The sequence below is a fragment of the Leuciscus leuciscus genome (genome assembly GCF_965113295.1).
Source record: "Leuciscus leuciscus genome assembly, chromosome: 2".
Classification (NCBI taxonomy): Eukaryota; Metazoa; Chordata; class Actinopteri; order Cypriniformes; family Leuciscidae; genus Leuciscus; species Leuciscus leuciscus.
The window spans coordinates 30,099,610-30,119,403 of NC_138726.1; the positions used below are offsets into that span (position 1 = coordinate 30,099,610).

Here is a 19,794-nt window from a genome sequence, read left to right on the forward strand (position 1 = left end):
TCAGAGTCAGTCTCTACACATGAGAGCAAATGAATAAAATAAAAACAATCAGATCTAATAAAACATGAAGAAATTGTCATATGTACCGATCCTTGCCACTAGATGGCAACATTGAACTACCTATAAATACACTCCAGCAATGTGATGAAAGGGTCGTTTGCCCTTCAGAATTACTGGATATATATATATGTATATGTATGTATATGTATATATATATATATATATATATATATATATATATATATATATATATATATATATATATATATATATATATAAAGGTTTCAAGTGATGATGTTTCAAAACGTACGTAATGACATTTTGGTGACTTTACAATTTATCATGAATTAATTTAATGTTAATGTACCAAACTGTTCAAGTATTGTAATTGTGTTACTGTAAAATACGGATGATAATAAAAGGGTGGTACAATTAAAAGCATAATGATGACTTAAAAATGTACCTTTCCAGCAGCTGTAACCAATAATATTAGACTAATATAGAGCACAGTTTGCCACACAAACAAGAAAACATCTGGATAACAAACATAACACAAAAATAATGCTATAAATACTAACTAAATAACATAAAATGCTACAGAAAACACCCCAGAGAGAGAGAGAGAGAGAGAGAGAGAGAGAGAGAGAGAGAGAGAGAGAGAGAGAGAGAGAGAGAGAGAGAGAGAGAGAGAGAGAGAGAGAATTTAAAATACATTCTGTTATTCATACTTCTAAAACATTTGACAGCGAAATTACATAGACGTTGTCTATTGAAATATATTTGACCATATATGGTTAGGCAGATTGTAGCTACTAATTTACAACATGTTCACATTGTTTGACCTATAAAAATTACGATTTTTACAGTGCAGAGCTGTTCTCCGGCTATAAGACCATTAAACCAGGTAAAACCAGCAAGATGTCTGTTCCAGCAGCGTAATGGAAAAAAAATAAATGTTGTATTTTATTTTCTTGAAGCATTGACGACTGGCTATACGCCTTAACAGACAAAGAACGCATTTGGCGGAACCTGATTAAGCCCATCGTCCACGCACTACACGAGCAGGGGAGGGAAGACCCTCTCTGAAGGACGCCCTCGCAAGATTGTGAATCACACGCCCCTCCCTCAAAATCATGTTACTACTAGAAGAGAGACGAGTGATTCTCCGAGGCAAGCCCTCCCTCGGCTGACGTCACTCACTCGCATAAATAAGGCATCCGTATCGTCAGAGATTATAAGCGAAACCCTCAGTGGAAGAATATCAGAGTTAAAACGGAACAACTGGAATTTTGACATTGAACGGAAGACGTTATAGCCGCACTCACATGTAAGTATAATTTTGACATGTTTTCATATCTTCATATCTCTTGGTAGTATTATAGGTAGCCTATAAGTAAGTATATTATAGCTGTTATAATATAGTTCTATACAGACAGGTTTGGAGTCATGACTTTGAACAAAGGAGACAAGTTGAGGAACATGGATAAGAGGAGAGGTAGCATGCCGTTTCCTCTTCACCTGCAGAACTTGCACAGAAGGAGCATGCCGGTGGACGACCGAGAGCTGCACTCGATGCCCGAGGCTCAACCCACCGAGCTGTCCAGCCTCATGCGCTTCAGTCCGGGAGAGCAGCACAGGAACAGCTGCGTGTCCGACTCCTCCGACTCGGTCATCTCCTCCGGCAGCGACTCAGACGGACAGGTCTACAAGGTGGTCCTCCTGGGAGAGCACGGCGTTGGGAAGTCGAGTTTGGCGAGAATATTTGGTGGAGTTGAAGACAGTAGCGACTGCGAGGAAACGGGTACATATCTAAATTGCATCTTTACCCTACAGAGTACAGACCTATAATTTCAGAAGATTTTAGGACACAGTCAGTCTTTGGGCAGCATCTGTCTTAAGTGACGTGGTGCTTTTTTTTGTTTTAAAAACCTGTGTAATATTATCTTGTGCTTATGTATTGCACTTTCATTTCAGGAAACACATATGACAGATCGCTTGTGGTTGATGATGAGGAGACATCAATCCTTCTGTATGATATATGGGAACAGGTAAGCAATCAACATTAAGAGTAATATTTATCCACGAATTTATTTAAAATGAATAATAATAAAAATATTTAAAATTAATTACAAATAATAAAATAAAATATTTTAAATGAATTAAAATAAATAAAAATAGATTTAAAAAATGGAATCATGGCTTTAATGATCTCCATCAACTTTGCACTGTATAACCGTTTGTTTTATTCCTACAGGATAACAGCCAGTGGCTGAAAGATCAGTGCATGCGTATGGGAGATGCCTATATCATTGTGTACTCGGTGACAGACAAGTCCAGTTTTGAGAAAGCTTCAGAGCTACGAATCCAGCTGCGCAGAGCTCGGCAGTCGGAAAACATCCCCATCATCCTGGTGGGAAACAAGAGTGACTTGGTGCGGTCCCGAGAAGTTTCTGTAGATGGTAAGAGTTCACCCATCTCCTTCTGTATTTTAAATATGGCATGTAGAAACACAGACTTTGCAGCCTCTGGTTGGAGTCATGTTTTGGATAAAGTGCTCATCTCTCCTGAGCTTTGAGGAACAGCCAGGAGGCATATAGTAATGATGACACTGTAGCCTCAGTCCCTCTGGTAATGGAGTTATTGCTCACCTGCATCTCTTTTTCCGTGTCTCTCTAGAGGGCAGTGCCTGTGCCGTTGTGTTTGACTGCAAGTTCATTGAGACCTCAGCTTCCCTGCATCACAATGTGCGCGACCTCTTCGAGGGCATCTTACGGCAAATTCGCCTTCGCAAGGACAGCAAGGAAGAGAACGCCCGCCGCATGGCCAACTGCAAGCGCCGCGAGAGCATCAGCAAAAAGGCCAAACGTTTCCTGGGCCGTATGGTGGCCCGGAAGAACAAGAAGATGGCCTTTAGACAGAAGTCCAAATCCTGTCACGACCTGTCAGTGCTCTGAAAAACTGGACTAATATGCCCTCTGATACCCACGACCAGAAGCTGTGTGTTTTTAATGCTAATATGGACTATTTAGCTGTACAGACAAATATGAACTTGTTTTGTAAACTGAAAAAGAGATTATGTATGAAACAAAACTGACAAAATCATGTTGATTATGTTGGCCGGCATGAGGCTTTTTTATTGTTACGTTACTTTTTTTTGTTTCGTTGCCTTAATATGTATAGTTGTCAAATTCTACGCATGTAAATAGGAGGTAAATCCACTAATCACAATGTTCCCTTTGGAGAGCTATGGTTATGTTTGCACGGAGGCAAAAGAAATTGGTTCTTTTCCTGATGTGCACTACAGCTGTATCAGGTGTGGAATGCACATGTGTGCATATAGATGAGCACAAGTCATTTTTCTTGTTGAAATAACATATGGAATCTAATGTTACTTGAAACTGAGTGCGCGGGTTCGTAACTCAGCCAAGACACCAAACTAGAAGGTTTGGGGTTTTTTTTGGGAGGGGAGGGCAAGAGGCAATATAAATAAGAAGTTTCAATTTAAGAGGTCTGACATATGGCTACTTCGACATCTATGCTCCGTGTGCAAATGACGACATAGAAGCAATAAATTATGTTTTGTGAGCTGTTTTTAACAACGTTTGATTTGCACTTAAAGGCATTTAATATTATTGAGTTGTTAATTTTGTTACATGTTTACAATTGGTTTTATAATAAAATATATATAAATAAAAACAATCTGAGTTTACTCTTTCTACAAACACAAAATAGGCCTACATGATTCAAACTTGAGGCTATAATACCATGTAATTTATTCCCCCATACATATGCAAGCCAAGGACGGTAGTATAATTGGAGGAAACAAGGTAGTTAAAGGTTTTCAAAGACAAATTAAGAAAGCTAATCATTAATCAGATAAGGCAGATGCAATTCTCTTCTAACGCTTTAGCCATTCTCAATTTCGCTATCGGCAAGTGTGGACTGGAGGTAAGAGCTGCTTTTATTAAACAACATAGGCATATGATCAGATAAACAGAAGAAAAAAACGTGTACGATTTTGCTGTATCTGTCACAGTTCACCCTGACATTAATTTGGAGATTTTTGTTGTCGTTTTAAATTATTTGCGTTGTTTTTATTGGACTACACTTATTTAATCATAAAACATCCGCATTTTACTTGTTACAGTAGACTATCGTAACTTTATTTAGGCTATGTTTTATTAATTTTATTAAAGTGCGAGTAGCCTATATCTAGTTAGTTCTGTGTCACGTGGCGTATGTTTTTTTTATTTTTTTATTTTTTTTTATTTTTTTATTGATGTAATCGCTGCGTACGATTTATCCTTTTCTGAAACCGGTACCTGCCGGATATTCTTGTTTTATGTATTGTATTAAAAAATAAGTTAGCCTAAATCGTGTAGCTGTCCCTGACAAAAAAAAAAAAGGACACAGAAGTAACTCGACACTTACGTGATGTTACATTAATGAGATGTACTCGAGTTGAACATTAACTGGAGAAAAAGTATGATGGCACGCTTGATTCGTTCACTCAGCCAATTACATTCTCTTAAGGGTGTACCCAATGGTTTTTAGTTTAGTTTAGTTTTTATTTAAACGATTGGAGAAATACACTACAGTACATTCACATACTCTAAGTGTTCAGGAACAGGCCTACACGTGGCTCTTGGTTAAAATAAATTATATATATATATAAACACAAACTTAGACAGCTACTGAGTGCACATTAAAAGCAAATCCAGTAGTCAATGTATATCTTCGTCTCTTCTCTGTGTTAAAAAACTGAACAAAACTGAAGCTTGAACTTTAAAGCAAATAAGCATAAATGCTAAAATGATGTTGTTTTTGTCTCAGGTATGAAGGCCGCTGTTGGCTCGATGGAATCTCTGAGTGCTTGCTTTATTGCATTGAGCGTAAGTTCTCTTGGCCCTTTTGTCTGGAATATATACATTTTCATCACTCACCATGATTTAACTTCTGCAATTAATTGCTTTCTATTTTAGGTGCTGACTCAGAACATTTTGCTTTCTGAGACCGCTCATCTTAAAATTGGTGTTCCTGAAAACTATGATGGTATTTTCCCATGGTACCTCACCAAGGTGAGTTTTTTTTTTTTCTGTTAGGAGGACAAAATATTTTTGGAAAGTTTACATATTAGTAGAAGAGCTTGGCTTGGCTTATAATATTGGGTATATTTGTCCACTGTAAAAATAAATATATACAAGAAAATAATAAATAAAATATGTATAATAATAATAATTGACTGTGGAAGTGTGTGTAGACTGAGTGTAGCTCAAATAGATGAAGGGTAAGGGCCACAAAGAGCTGTGAAGGTTAAGAGGTTTTTTTTTTTTGCACTTAATACAGGATGATATAGGTTGCCAATCTGTCTAGCAGTGGTTTTGTTGACTAGGCGGATGAAAAGGGCATTGTAGTAATCAAGATGGGAAATTATGAAGGCAAGTGGCAAGTAGAATGTCAGACTCTCTCATTCTCATATGACATATGGTGCGGAGGTGTGCCATTTTGCAGTCCAGACCAAAGAAGTGATGTAATCTTCAAATGTGAGAAGATGTAACACCAAGGTTCTGAACTTTTTAGTTGGTTAAAAATTGTAATACGCAGTTCTGACAGACTAAGCAACATATTGTCAGATCTGGTGCCTAAAATACCACAAAGATTACTGAGTGAAAGAAATTGTCCTGCGTGTTATTTATAGACTGGATTTAGTTGGTTAAAATGGACTGTCCTTGTGCTGTGTTCAGAATGACTGAAGAGTTCTGGGAATTTATTAAGGACGGCTTCTAAGAGCAATGTAGAGAAAGGACTGAAAAAGCAGAGAATTGAACATGCCATTCAATAAATCCTACATCCCACTCCTCAGAACACTCAGAACTCAAGGTGTAATTATGAGCAGGCATTCACGCAACAACCAGTCATCACCAAACTAAATATGGAGCTCCTGTACAATGCTTTATTTCAAGCCTTGTGTCAGAAATCTTTACCAGATGTCGTTTAGTAATAGCCCAGTTGCTCTCCAAAAAGCTTTTTGCTTAGACACTGTAATTGGTTACATTTCTGAAGGACTGTTTGGGTCCTATTCCTTCTTGCTCACTATTTTCTGAATTTGACGGCATGCTATCAAAACAGTCTCTGTGCATTTTCCATATCAAGTATAATGGCCTACATGTGAGTGGGTGGATAATTACCCAGACCCTGTGTGATCACTGAAGGGACAGGATGATGGCTACAGAATATTTGTTTAGGCTTTAAAATAAGTGACAAATGAGGGCTGACGCATTCATGCATTTTATTTTTATAAAACTCACAGAAGTGTTGTGTTCTTGCTGCAAGGCCCCCAGATAGGATTGATACATTTTTTGCTAGATTTTTTTTTAACAGTCAATCAAAACAAGCAAGCATGGGTTTAAAAGACTGTTCCCTGGATATCCTGTGCAGGTGCGTAAGCTGTATATCAGATTGAACAGACAGGGGGAAAGGCGAGCTACAAAGTGCCACACGAGTCATGCTGTGTGCAATTAGCGCTTCAATCAATCTTTACCTTTCCCAAATAAACACTCACTGGCATGCTATTCTAAATAAGCAGGGCAAGCATGGAAAAACACTATTCAGAGTTACATTCCAGGAACCAAACCAAAGAATTAAAATTCACTGCATGGGAATTATTGGTATGACACGGGCTATTCTGGTTTGTGTGCTATTTAAGACATGTGATCACACTGTACCTAGCATTGGATGTGCCATTGAACACAAAGCATTTACAATGTGTAGCCTCATGCTCAGCTTAATTCAGAATATCCGTGCGAATTGGTGTCAACCACTGAGTCACATACCTGCTGTCAACAGCAGCTGCCATGTTTGTTCACACTCAGAGAAATTTAGAGAAGGGGTCAGCCAAACATCAGTCTCACTGACCGCTCCAACTATACAACCAGTGGCCCTGTTTACACTAACAGTGTGTGCCCTTCAAATGGAGTTGGAATTTCATAATTATTAGTTTCGAGCTCATGAATGTCCAAGTTGTATTTACAAGTGGGAAACTCTGAATTCTAGATGATACATGAGTTGACAAGTTGTGACGCTGGAAGGAGCATGCCAACTTGAAACACTGATAGATCAGATTGAGAGATCAGCAGTGTTGGGTTAAGTTTCTTTTTAAAAGTAATGCATTACAATCAAGAGAGGAAACCCAAGGTCTAGCTAGGACCAAGGAACAGGACCGGAGCACACAAAGTTTTAAATATTTTATTATTGGTACAAAACGACTAACGTTTCGACACCCATGCGTCTTCTTCAGAGTCAAAAGGGTCTTCAGAGTCTTCTTTTTGACTCTGAAGAAGACGCATGTTCCGTGAGCACCAACCAGGCTGAAGCGCAAGTGACTCCTTTATAATGCATTACAATATTACGTTACTCCCTAAAAAAGTAATTAATTGTGTTACTTAGTTACTTTTTATGGAAAGTAATGTTAAGTTAATTTTACGTTACTTTTTCTCACCTGGGCTGGACTTGATTGTTGATTGGACTTGATTGAAAATCTAAAGTTCTATTTTTGGCAAAAGTAAATGCCCTTTCACACCAAAAGTGAAATCATTGTAAAACTTTGTTAGACATTTAGTTTTGATACTATTATAAATGCGTTATAGATTTGGAAAAATATTCATCTTTTTTAGTTCAGATGTAGTTATATGGGTTTATGTTCACAAACTATCTTGTTTTGTTTAAACTACTTCTGTGTTAATTTTACAACTTGTGACTTAATTGTAAAAATCGAACAAGAAGATACATAAAATGTTTTATGCGTTTTGGCTGTTCGTTCACACAACAACGACCTTTTAGGTGCCGGAAAACGCAAACTTTTCTAAACGGTTTCAAAGTGCAAGTTTTTGAAAACGGTCTCCGTAAACAACAAAAACGCGAATCTCTGAAGACGATGACGTGTGCACATGCGTATTACGTGTTCAGTCTCTAGTGTTTCATCGCCATCTAATGGCCTGGCAGCAGAATACTGGGTTTTTAGTCGTTTTTGTGGATCCTTGTGAATGGGGATCGTTTTGAAAAGGGTGTCGTCTGTACGCGGAAAACTCAGAGGAGAAACTCGTTGTCGTGTAAACGTAGCCTGTCTGATAAAGCTTTCTTTGCTTGCATTCTGTGTATAATCTATTAACTATTTGAATATATATATATATATATATATATATATATATATATATATATATATATATATATATATATATATATATATATATATATACTGTATATTCATGCTGCTAAGAAGACAAGAGGTCACCTACACACTGCAAAGTTTCAGGAGTGACAACTGCACAAATGACCCCAAAAGCAAAGCAGTTTTCATGTGGTTCTTCTAAAAATAAATTACATGGCTGAGCGTATTAGACCTGGTAAAGCCCAAGCTGGAATGGGCAGGGTTTGTGTGATTTGAATGCAGATATGATGACTAGATAGCATTTAGATTACATTGAAATCATATCCCCAACTCTCTCGATATCAAGCAGTTGACTAAACAAAAGCTTTTACACTTGTTTTTCAGTGCATTTTAATGTCAAGTGTGAACTGAGCCAGTACTCACTAGAGCCTCATACTGTACATAATGTGTTTTTTTTTTTGTTGTTGTTGTTTTTTTTTTACAAATAAATAGTACACTAGTAGCCTACAGTTTCCCATTATAGATAAGTTTTTATATATTTACCATATTTTGATATTTCAGTTGCTGGATCTCCCCCTGACCTATTCTGATCTGACTGTGAGTGGTGATGATGAAGGGATTTTTGGGGTGGAGTCAGGCTTCCTGTATGCCCTTAAACCTCTGGACAGAGAGAAGCAGCCATCCTACTCCTTACAGGTGCAGAATCATAAAGAACATGTAAAAATCATTCAATAAGTAATGTTCCTTTGTCTTTGACTTATATTTAATGTAATTTTTTCAAGATACATTGAAGATATCAGGATAACCATGTATCAATTCCATTTCAAGAAGATTTGTTTTTTTAACATTCATTGTTACAGAAGTTCTTTGTAAAGTTACTTCGAGATGCATGTCAATTTGGCATTGACTACTACACAGCTTCTTGGATCACGAATGTTCAAATTAAACATATGCCACTCAGATCATTTGATAAAAATGTTCAGTTCAGTACATCTGGAGGCAGCCCAAAATAACAAATGCTGAAGAAAATGGTTTAACAAATGCAAAAGAAAAAGGTTTGAGCTCTTATAAGACATTTTATAAGTGTTTTGAACTGAGTGATTTTTCCCAGGTGTCCTTCACAAAGTCCATGCACACTCAGAGCTTTACTGTCGAAGTGTGCGTCATCGATAAGAACGACAACGTGCCGGTGTTCTTGGTTGAGAGCATGAGAGGCAGCGTGCAGCTGGGGCTTCTCAAAGGTGGGTGGGCAGTGCTCAGCAGGCCTGGATCAGAGAACTTCATTTGCTTGATGCTTATCCTAACTGCCTTGACTTTTTCTTAAATGATATAGGCGTGTGATGCTAAATAAGATAAACTGTTAGTTTGAATGTCCCACATTTCCTTCACCACACCATAAATTAGAGTAGCATAGTAGCGCAGTTAGAAAAAGCTTATTGTGCCATAGTTGAATGGGACTGTAGCTTTTTTTCCTTTCACTTTCTATAAGACACATGAAGAGCATTTTATGTCTGTTAGACATGCAGACAAGCTGTTTTACCTGTACACCATCACTGTGATAATAGATGAAATGTACTTGAAGTGCTAACAATTGTGAATTTAATTTCTTCATTTTCTCAGAAACGCTTGTTTGCTTGTAGACATTGGAGTGAATAACAAGAATGTTTTTCTCATTAATGTTCAGTGATTACTCATCTCATCTCTAAGAACATCAGAAAAGAGAGACTCATGTACTCTGACCTCAGAGGTTTCATGCTGAGGAAGAAAATTAATTGAAGAACAAACGAACAAACAGATTCACCGTTTTTTATCAGTGCAGTGAAGTCATCCTCTTGAATATAGAACATCAATAATGACCTGTTTTGAATGTCAGGCTAGTTGTGAGATTGTAAGATGTTTCACAATCACTTGATTGCAATCAAACATTAAGAATAGAACAATTACAGAAATTTAAATGTATTCCAGTTTCAACCAAATTAAGCTCTATACACAGCTGTTAACAATGATTTTGACTAATAGCCTACCCCATTTAGTAAAAAACTGAGAATTGTTTTCTGTGGTAATCAATGACAGAGATTTTACCTCATGCCCAATCCAATTCCTCTCTCTTCTCCATGTCATTTTCACTCTCCTTTCACAGTTAATGAAATGGCCAAAAATATAATTGTGAAAAAAATTACTTTTTGAAATTCTGTTCTGTTAAAATGCAAATAACCACCATTTGCTCATCAATCTAAATGCGTCAGTTCATGTAGATTGTGATAAATAATTCTGATGTGTGTCTGTGTGTACGTGTCATTGTCACAGGAATCCCGTTCATGCAGGTGGAGGCGCTGGACCGAGACGACCGAAACACCGCCCACGCGGACCTGCGCTTCAGTCTTCTGGACCAGATACCACGCATCCCTGCCAGCCACATGTTCTCCATTGATTCTATCACCGGAGAAGTGTCTCTTACAGAGGATGGTAATAAACTACTGATGCTTCTCTGTGACTAAGATTAGGATAAATTGAATGAATAGTCTGACTGATATATTCGGTAAAGAATAAGTCAGTGCATGTCATAATCACAATACCATTGCATTGACCAATCAAATCTTTAAAAGGCATAGAATAATACCTCTTTCCTTGTAAATTTTGGACTAGTGCACTCATGCTTTTTTAAGCGTCTTGGTGTAAACTGCCTTCCTCATCTGTCACTCCTCTCAGCCCAATTCCACCATGACATCAGCTAATAACTTTCGCTCAGCCAGTCCAACACGCTCTGCTAATTGCATTGTTAACTCGGCTGTTAACAACATTGTTTTTTTTTTTAAACACGGTCACTATTTGAATGAGTCATCAAGACCCCGTGCCTATCAGGTCAGCTCAGACGATTCTGGTTCAAATGCAATGAGAGCAGCCTGGCATAAGCTCAGAGAGAGGGATAAAAACAGAGGCTTAATACGCTCTCAGTTTGTACACTGTGTTTTTATGTGGCTGTGCAGACAATAGATGGTTTTGCAATGTTGGTCTTTACTGCTGCATTTGATTTGCTCCCAGAGTGATATACCTCGTGTTACCAATACATTAGATTATTTTGTGGAGTACATTAGATTAGATACATTACATTACTTTGTGTAGTAATCTAATGTTCTTACTAGTTAGGTTGATTTTGTCCAATTAACAAAAAATGTATTTGATTTACACTACCATCTTTTTAAATATTTTATATTTAGAAGGGATGCATTAAGTTGATCAAAAGTGACAGTAAGGAAATTTACATTATTGCATAAGGTTTCTATTAAAATAAGTGCTATGGATCTTTCTATTCAAAGAATCCTGAAAAGCATTGATAATAATAAGAAATGTTTCTTGAGCACTAAATCAGCATATTAAAAGGATTTCTAAAGAATCATGTGTCACTGAAGACTGGAGTAATGATGCTGAAAATTCATTTTCAATTGTAATAATATTTCACAATATTACTGTTTTACTGTATAAACAGTAGCATAACCTTGTAGCCTTGGTGAGCAAGAGACTTTTATCAACATTTTAAAATCTTTAGAATGGTAGAGTAAATAAAATCAATTCTATCATGACAACTCTCAGTTTTGCATGGTAATGGATATGACAATGTTAATGTTTTTGGTCTTGGCAGAATATATATCTGCTACACTGCTGCTGCTACTGCCAATACATACACAGACACGCTGCTGTGAGCGTGTAAGACATACTCTGTATAAAAAAATAACATATATGAAATGACCCGTAGCAGATCTATACAGGTGGAGCTGGGGAAAGTGGAAGGTTTCAGTGGAACTCTAACCAACTATTTTAAATTTGAGCAGCAAGCTCATTGGCTGCAGATGCAACAGGAACCAATCAGCTTGTGCCATGTAGTTGATGTAACTGTCAGCAGGTTCAGTTAAGGACCCATCAGCCTGCGCCATCTAGAGTAACATGATAGAATTGTATTTAATTTAGATTTTATATATATATACATACAATACTTACACTAAATAGTTTCACTTTTTAGCTGTTGTTGGTGTTATGGGGATCTTTTTATATCAGCCGTTTGTGGGTTTTTTTCTTAAATGTGTCTATCTGTCCAGGTGCCTCAACACTAGATCCAGAGATGTGTGGCCGCTACAAGCTCTCGGTGATGGTGCAGGACATGGCCGGCAAGGCCAACGCTTTCTTCTCGACTGGAACTGTGTTGGTGGAGGTGACTGGGAATGCGTGGGCCTCACCTGATCCAGTGAGATTGCAGGAGAATCTGCCTGGACCATATCCCATCCCAATTTCACAGGTAAGATGAAAGCAGAGGGCTCTAGGCGCTGGCGGCATGAGATAGATATCCTATGTTTATATATTATAGGTGAGTATGTTATATTGCGTTCAAAGGGAAGTGTGGCAGCATCCCTCAATTGCACATGGCTTTCATCATGACATGACCTTTTGCTTCTGATTTTATAATATTAATCATGACTCACTGCCATCTTAACATACAGTCTGAAACACCTGGTATCGTGATAGTTGATATGGGCCGTCTACTTCCGACCTCTTAGCACTTATCTTTAGTTTACTTTACATTTAACTCCACAGCAAAGGTTAAATCTAGCTTGACAATTAACGTGTAACATCAGAAAATGCTTGAATACAGTCAGTGAAATCAAGTACAATGTGCTATGTGAAGTGGAAAATATGTAAGTTGTGTTTGCAGAATAATATTTATTACCATCACAAGTTGTTTGTGGGTTTGTGGCAAAATATCCTCCTCTCTCTCCTTTATGGATGCCTCCTACACACACACCAACACATTTCCACCCACTTAAAATTCTGGATCACAAAAATGCTTTTCTTTCCCAGCCTGGGCTACTCTAGGGGTACTAAAGTAGCGTGGAAAGGTTTTGATGTTATTGATTACAAGAAATAGTCATGATATTTTAAGTAAAGAAAACATATCAAAGGGAGTGACATTTGTTGCAGAATATATGTGCTCCTTTGTAGATTTTGAACTGTAAAGTACTTCAACTTACACCCTCAACCATAGCGCACACTCATAGCTGCCTTTTGCGAGTGTCAGATTTTTGCGGCTTATTTCACATAAACGTTGTTCACAATTCGCGTCGGTTATGTGAATGTGAACAGCATATTGTCTCCGTTGATCAGGTCTTAGTGACAGCAGCCTTTAAAGGGGTCCTATTATGCCCTGAAGTCTTGATTTTGTTTTTGGGGTGTACTATATGTCTTCATGCTTGATTGTTCAAAAAATGCATTATTTTTCACATATTTTACATTATTACAGCTCCTCTCTCCCCAGTCTGGTTGAGCGCATCGTTTTCAATGAAGCCCCTCCTTCCGAAATACGAAATGTGCTGTAATTGGTTAGCTGGCCCAGTGTGTTGTGATTGGCACCGAAATTTCCCACCCCTTTATAACCGCAAGCTCTACTCAGATGTAAATATTAATGTTTGGTGTCAATTTCTAACCAATTCAAGCCCGATTCAGACCTTGACAATGTTAATGAACAAGAGGATTGTGCTGAACAGATTGCAAGCACAGATTTCACGGGACGTTTCAGAGTGGTATGTTTTTTTTTTCTGTTTTTTTTTTTTCTTACAGATACGTTGTTATCCACCATTTAAACATATTTGTCGGAAAACTATGGTAATCCAAACAGTAATCGATCACAAAATTGATAATTTTCCTAAGGGGTGGTGAGCAGTGTGACAAAAGCAAGAGCTTGCAAAAACTAAAGTAATATCAATACTGTAATGTTAGTTAGCGGGCTAGCGGAGGCAAAGCTTTGCCCTTCGTTTTCATCATAGCTTTCAAAGCAACTTCAAAAAGCTTTTAATTGGAACTGTTAATAGAAAACACAACTACAAATAATAAGACATACAAGTTGTGATCCATAAACAAATTGTCCCGACAAAATGGGAATGGCTACGTCTTTCAGGAGAAGCTTTTGTGCATATAGCCTGCATTGTACTCTCTCCTGGAAGCTGTTCTCCGTAAAATGTGCAGCACACAGACAAATGTTGAGGTTATAATGTTCAGGAACAGTGTCAGCCTTAGGACAAACTTTTTCCAAAGGGTGTAAAAAACAGCGGCAACAACTCTTCCTCTTCTCTAAAGCAGCCCAACAGCCCATCCCTTCGTTTTGTGTTCCCGGGGGCAGGGTTTATGTAAATTTTAGGGTTTGTGATGTCACCAACACGGGAAGAAGCTTGTTGTATTCCCTACCAGCCATTTGTTGTAGTCCTTAAAAAGCGATTTCTGTAAAATAAAATATCTCCCTTTGCATTGAACTTTGAGCGTCATATCTATGCAGATGTTGTTTATGCTCAAACAGCAACATTACACACTAACTAAAGTTAAAAAAGTGAAATCATGATCAAGGACCCCTTTAAAACCTGCTACTGTCTACTATTGTATTATTAATGATAATCAAACAACAAAAGAAAAGCTTTAATAAGGATTAATCTATAGTTTACTTATACAGTTATGACTATGCAGAGTTATTTTATATTTGATTCTTCAATTTATGTGGTATTTTTACTTGAATGCCACTGTTAGACCTAACTGAAAAAAATATACAGCATTGTTTAATTTGTATCTTTATTCTATTGTATTTATTTATGCTACTGCTTCTAATGTGTTTATTCATTATTGTTTTATTACTGACTATTGTAACAAATTACCTCATAAATACACAAATACATTAAGTGAGCTAACATTTTGGTAAGATAATTGTAATTTTTTTTATTTTTTTTTTATGTATAAAAATAGTGATATTGTTACCGACTACTAGATTTTTGGTCTCGTGACATCCCTAGTTCCTATGTGTTGTGTTATATGGTTCCTGTTTATTAAAAAGTACTTCTCTCTCTCTCTGGATAAAATACGTTTTTTAAAAAAAAAAATTATTGGAGGATACTTTAATAGAAAATACTGTTTCAGTCTTTCTATTTCGTAATTTCATATTTAATTCCAAGAGTTACTTGGCATTTCTTTGTGATTATTTGTGAATAAAGTGAATATTGTTTTAAAGTTAGGAGCTACAAATGACAGAAATGGTGAGACACACTGTTTTATATTATAGTACTGGTTTTGATGTATGCAATATAATTTTAACAAATACCTTTTTATATTAATACAATAATATAGTATTGCATCGACATTGCATTGTATTATATTTGAATTAATTTACACAAAATTACTCTTGATGTAAGGGAGTCAGATAAGGAACAATAAGACGTGTGCTATGTGAGCTGGATCTGTCTGGGTTGTTTTTTTTGTTTTTTTTAATGGGAAAAGCCTTTTCCCACCCACTCATGTGTGCTGTGATGTGCATGTGGGTGGCTGGAGTTACACTGGTTATGAAACAGATTAGTGGTCATGAAGGACTCAGACTCTGTGTGTCTCTCATAGCAACACTGCAGTACACTCCTCATTTCATCCTTCTCAATTCTTCTATTTTTAAAATGGTATAGATATAAACCTAAAAAAATTGTATCTCAATCCTCTTAACTCCATGTGTTCCTATAAAACACTTTTGGTATTTCAGATAAAGAGCTTTATTCGATCATAATGCTTAGTGGATGACTTGAGCTTAGGATGTCAGCTTTGTTTGTTTGCTCTCACTCAAATCCACCAAGTACAGGGGTGCCACAATTCAGAAGAGCAGCTAAATTCAGCAGATGCCCATTCTTTAGCCTCATTTAGCTGATGCCACAATAGTGCAATCCACTTCTTTTTTTTTTTTAGCAATTGACCCTAGATGACAAATCACTGCTCAAGAGTCACAATTTGCTTGTGAATGAGTGTGTATAGACTGTAAGGAACCGCCTACTCATATCTAGTTAGGGGCCTTATTGCAAGGTTCGACCCCTTTCCAATTGAATTTATTAATATTTTGTTGTGAAATTGCTTGTCTAGCTTTGTGAGCTACACAGACATATTTGATCGTTGTGCCACATTTTTTGAAGACGCTGCTTCATGTTAAATGAAGTAAAACTCCTCTAGAGACTTTTCTTTTCCTTTCCGTTCTTTTCCTTTATTAAAAACAGTGGCACTCATGGGCAAGACGCTGAACAGGCAGTGAGATGTAGATCACTAGGCGTAACAGCCAAAGATGCAGCTCATGTTTACTAAGAAAAAACACTATATAAATCACTGTGTGAACCTTTCCTAACACTTTCTTTTAGATTTGAAACATACAGAAGCCCTAAAGGTGCATTCATACTTAAGGTGTGGCCACATTTATCGCTGTTCAGCTAATTTTCGCAGGTGAAATCCAGTCATTTCAATAGGATTCTGCACAGGCTGGAAAAAACCCTTTTGAAATGCTTGAGCTCTTTAAAGTTATTATTAGCCAGAAAAAAATAGTTCTGAAAGTGATTCCAACAATATTGTTTGTTGTTGTTACAGTTGTGTTCTGAACCTCCGTATTCTTATATAATTATGATTATTAAAACTTTAGTTATTAGTTATACAGTAGTTATAGTTATCATCCTTAATTATTTTTTATTTTATTTTTTTTGACAATGTTTTTTGAGATCTTACGATCTCAACACACCAAAAATTGTTTAGCAAGATCTCAACTTACAGTAAAAGTTATCTCTCATTTTTTTACATTTTATAAGCACAATAAATATAAAAGGGTGCATCATGAGCAAATTATCTCGTCATTTTGATCAGATATTCACTTATGAGTGATTGAGCATTTCCAAATCTGTATACTCGAGGAGGAGGAGGCTACAACTTTATCTAACAGTTACATAATAGTGACTCTAAACATGTGGTCAAATTGTATTGCCAGCCAGCTCGAGGACCCAGGACAACTGTATGATAATAGAATAATATTTGACAGATGAAATTAAATGATTTTCTGCTGATCAAATAGATTTTTCTCTCATGATAACAAGAAAACAAAACTGAACTAAAATAAAAATAGCCTCTCCCTTATTAACCTGCATCTCCTCAGTGAAACTTGGGCATTGATAGACTGCTAAAGCATCATTCTCCTTATCACAAGAATACATTTTCAGCATCCAACTGTTAACACTCTCTCTTGTCAATCCACAGCACTAAGCATCAAAGGCATGAACTGACTCGCCCTAAGAGGATTCTATCACTTCTATCAAAAACAGGCCATGGAAACTAAATAGATGACATCACCTTAGTTGGTGCTCACCATTTTTAGAACAGCAGGACGACACTAATCTCTTCAAAGCTGTGCTTCCTTGACGGTTCATAACAGTGTGGGCAGGTCACCTTTAGAGAGGCCCGCTGATGTATACAGAGAGCTTGAGTTTGGAGAGCCATCTCCATAACAAACGGTTGGAGGGCGAGGTATTGAGGAGATACACATGTCCCCCTCGCTCTCCCCTCTACAGGGTCCTCTCCTTCTTCGGTGCGTTTCCACACCCTTTCCAGGACAGTTTGCATCATTTGTGGCAGTGCAGTGGAAAATCCCTCCATCGCAAAGGCAGCTGGTTTGTTTTGGCAGGTTCCCGGCCTCACCGCACTTATCAGCTAACTCTCAGCAGTGCCTAAACATGCAGGGTTTTCCTCAAACACTGTATCTCATCGTTGTTTAAATCTGATGTCCAAGCCATTTGGATGGTGCCCTCACAGGTGCCTTGTGAACACTGTATAATAAAGCAGGCTTGATTTTAAGATTAGCTTTTGGGTATACACTTTCACTCAAGTTAATGTTGTCAATAGTACTGATTGGTTATGTTATGTATTTTTGGGTGTGTGTCTTTGCAGGTGAAGTGGAGTGGCAGTCCAGTTGAATATAGTCTTGAGGGAGAGTTTCCGGAAATGTTGTTCACTATCAACAGGGAAGGAATCATTTACCTGAATGCTCCTCTGGACAGAGAAACACAGGATCAGGTGAAAGATAAACAATTCAGTCATACTTTTATGGATTTACATCAGTGCTAAATGTGGTAAATTCTGTCTAAATTTCATTATTTACATTTTATATACATTTCATATGTTTTTCTGTATAATGTTTAAATAATAAGAGAATAATAGTGTTCACTCTGATGTTCCTCTAACCCCAGTATAATTTATTGCTGCTATTTTTCTATCCATTTATATTTCTTTAATCAAGTAGTCAAGCAGGGATCAAGCTCGAGCCAAGTTTTGCACTCAAGCCCGTTTTGAACAAATCAGTGCCATGCTTGAGGATTATGTAGTGACTTTAGACTACCATTCAAAAGTTTAGGATTGATCAAATGTTTTAATGTTTTTGAAAGGAGTTTCTTATGCTCACCAAGGCTGCATTTATTTGATCAAAAATACAGTAATTATTGTGAAACATTAAAACAAAATTTTTAATATTTGCCTTCTATTTTAATACATTTTAAAATGTAATTTATTCCTGTGATGACAAAGCTGTATTTTCAGCATCATTACTCCAGTCTTCAGTGTCACATGATCCTTCAGAAATCATTCTAATACTGGTTTAATGCTCAACAAACAATTCTTATTATAAATGTTGAAAACAGTTGTGTTGCTTAATATTTTTGTGGAAACATAATGATATTTTTTTCAGGAGTGTTGAATAGATGAATAGAAAGTTAAACCGATCAGCATTTATTTGAAATAGAATAAAAATGTATTTACTGTCACTTTTAATCAATTTAATGCATCCTGTCCATTTGGAGGTACATATGCTTGTGGAGGTAATTTAATCAAAGGAAGCTGGAACTTTGTATCTGTCTTCATCAGTAGTACAGGGAAATCCCAATCATTTTTTTACTAAGAAGACTGTAACAAGACTTCACTCCTCCAGCTACAGTATGTAACTCACATAGCATCATAATTCTCATGATGTTTCTGTAAATAGGTCTACGTACGTACATCTCCGCCATCAGATAATTAGCCACTTTGACAGAACGTCTTCAAATTTACAAGTTCAGTTGCCAGTTTGTTGTAATAGTTTGTTCTAATTTTATTTTTGATACATTTTAATAGTCAATCTGTAGAACATTTGGGATTTAAGTGAGCATGATTTCTTTTCATCATCTATTATACATCAATAGACAGATGACATACAGTTCTGATTTCTTTGCAAATTATAATTCACAAGAATGATTTAGATTACCACTCATTTCTATGTTTTTTCCCTTTTAGTTTCATATTGACATAGTAGTGGAAAGACCAGATGGCAGAGAGATTGCTAAGCCCGTGGAGCTGAGAGTGATGGTGGGGGACGCCAATGACAATAGGCCCACATTCCCACAGATGCAGTACCACACTGTGGTCAAGGAGCTTGCAACTAAAGGTTACACACACATACATGCACAATAGAAACACAAAATCCTATGCAAATACAAAAAAAAAAGCAAATTTAGTGAGTGGTATGATCTTCTGCTCACAGGTACAGAGATTCTCACTGTCCAAGCAGCGGACAACGACGATCCGAAAACCGATAACGTGCGAATCTTTTATCGACTGGTGGGCCAGATGCCTGAGACTCCTCGAAATTTGTTCCGTGTGGACCGGGACTCGGGAGTGATCACAGTGCAGGCGGACAGCATGGAGGGCACCGCTCCACAGTACACACTCACCATCACAGCAGAGGACGCTAAAGGTCGACACAATGCAAAACTAGTCTAGTTAGA

The 19,794-nt window shown here is 37.1% G+C and overlaps 2 protein-coding genes across 5 annotated transcripts in view; both read left to right on the forward strand.

The window, feature by feature from the left end:
* Nucleotides 1–1,174: 1,174 nt before the first annotated feature.
* Nucleotides 1,175–3,699, forward strand: rrad (Ras-related associated with diabetes). Of its 4 annotated transcripts, none has more exons than XM_082161387.1 (5): nucleotides 1,175–1,327; nucleotides 1,433–1,801; nucleotides 1,975–2,048; nucleotides 2,255–2,459; nucleotides 2,677–3,699. In XM_082161387.1, exons 2-5 carry the CDS (start codon nucleotides 1,447–1,449, stop codon nucleotides 2,952–2,954), a joined length of 912 nt encoding a protein of 303 aa, XP_082017513.1. In that variant the 5' UTR covers nucleotides 1,175–1,327; nucleotides 1,433–1,446; the 3' UTR covers nucleotides 2,955–3,699. The 4 variants fall into 4 exon arrangements, with proteins under 4 accessions (XP_082017513.1, XP_082017515.1, XP_082017512.1 ...); XM_082161389.1 differs by having other exon boundaries at nucleotides 1,227–1,327; nucleotides 1,525–1,801; XM_082161386.1 differs by having other exon boundaries at nucleotides 1,232–1,327; nucleotides 1,437–1,801.
* Nucleotides 3,700–3,870: 171 nt separating this feature from the next.
* The window catches only part of cdh16 (cadherin 16, KSP-cadherin), a 41,817-nt gene continuing 25,893 nt past the window's right edge, over nucleotides 3,871–19,794 (forward strand). The window contains exons 1-10 of the mRNA XM_082161857.1: nucleotides 3,871–3,948; nucleotides 4,834–4,892; nucleotides 4,983–5,078; nucleotides 8,729–8,863; nucleotides 9,279–9,408; nucleotides 10,475–10,633; nucleotides 12,262–12,458; nucleotides 17,930–18,055; nucleotides 19,304–19,454; nucleotides 19,551–19,763. Of these exons, the coding sequence (XP_082017983.1) occupies nucleotides 4,836–4,892; nucleotides 4,983–5,078; nucleotides 8,729–8,863; nucleotides 9,279–9,408; nucleotides 10,475–10,633; nucleotides 12,262–12,458; nucleotides 17,930–18,055; nucleotides 19,304–19,454; nucleotides 19,551–19,763 (1,264 nt within the window). The 5' untranslated portion in view covers nucleotides 3,871–3,948; nucleotides 4,834–4,835. The remainder of the gene's footprint in view (nucleotides 3,949–4,833; nucleotides 4,893–4,982; nucleotides 5,079–8,728; nucleotides 8,864–9,278; nucleotides 9,409–10,474; nucleotides 10,634–12,261; nucleotides 12,459–17,929; nucleotides 18,056–19,303; nucleotides 19,455–19,550; nucleotides 19,764–19,794) is intronic.

Bases quoted from the DNA above. Each gene is read 5' to 3' on its own strand.
- rrad (XM_082161386.1), top strand. The intron at 1,802-1,974 runs GTACATATCTAA...CTTTCATTTCAG, and splicing joins TAGCGACTGCGAGGAAACGG to GAAACACATATGACAGATCG. The intron at 2,049-2,254 runs GTAAGCAATCAA...TTATTCCTACAG, and splicing joins TGTATGATATATGGGAACAG to GATAACAGCCAGTGGCTGAA.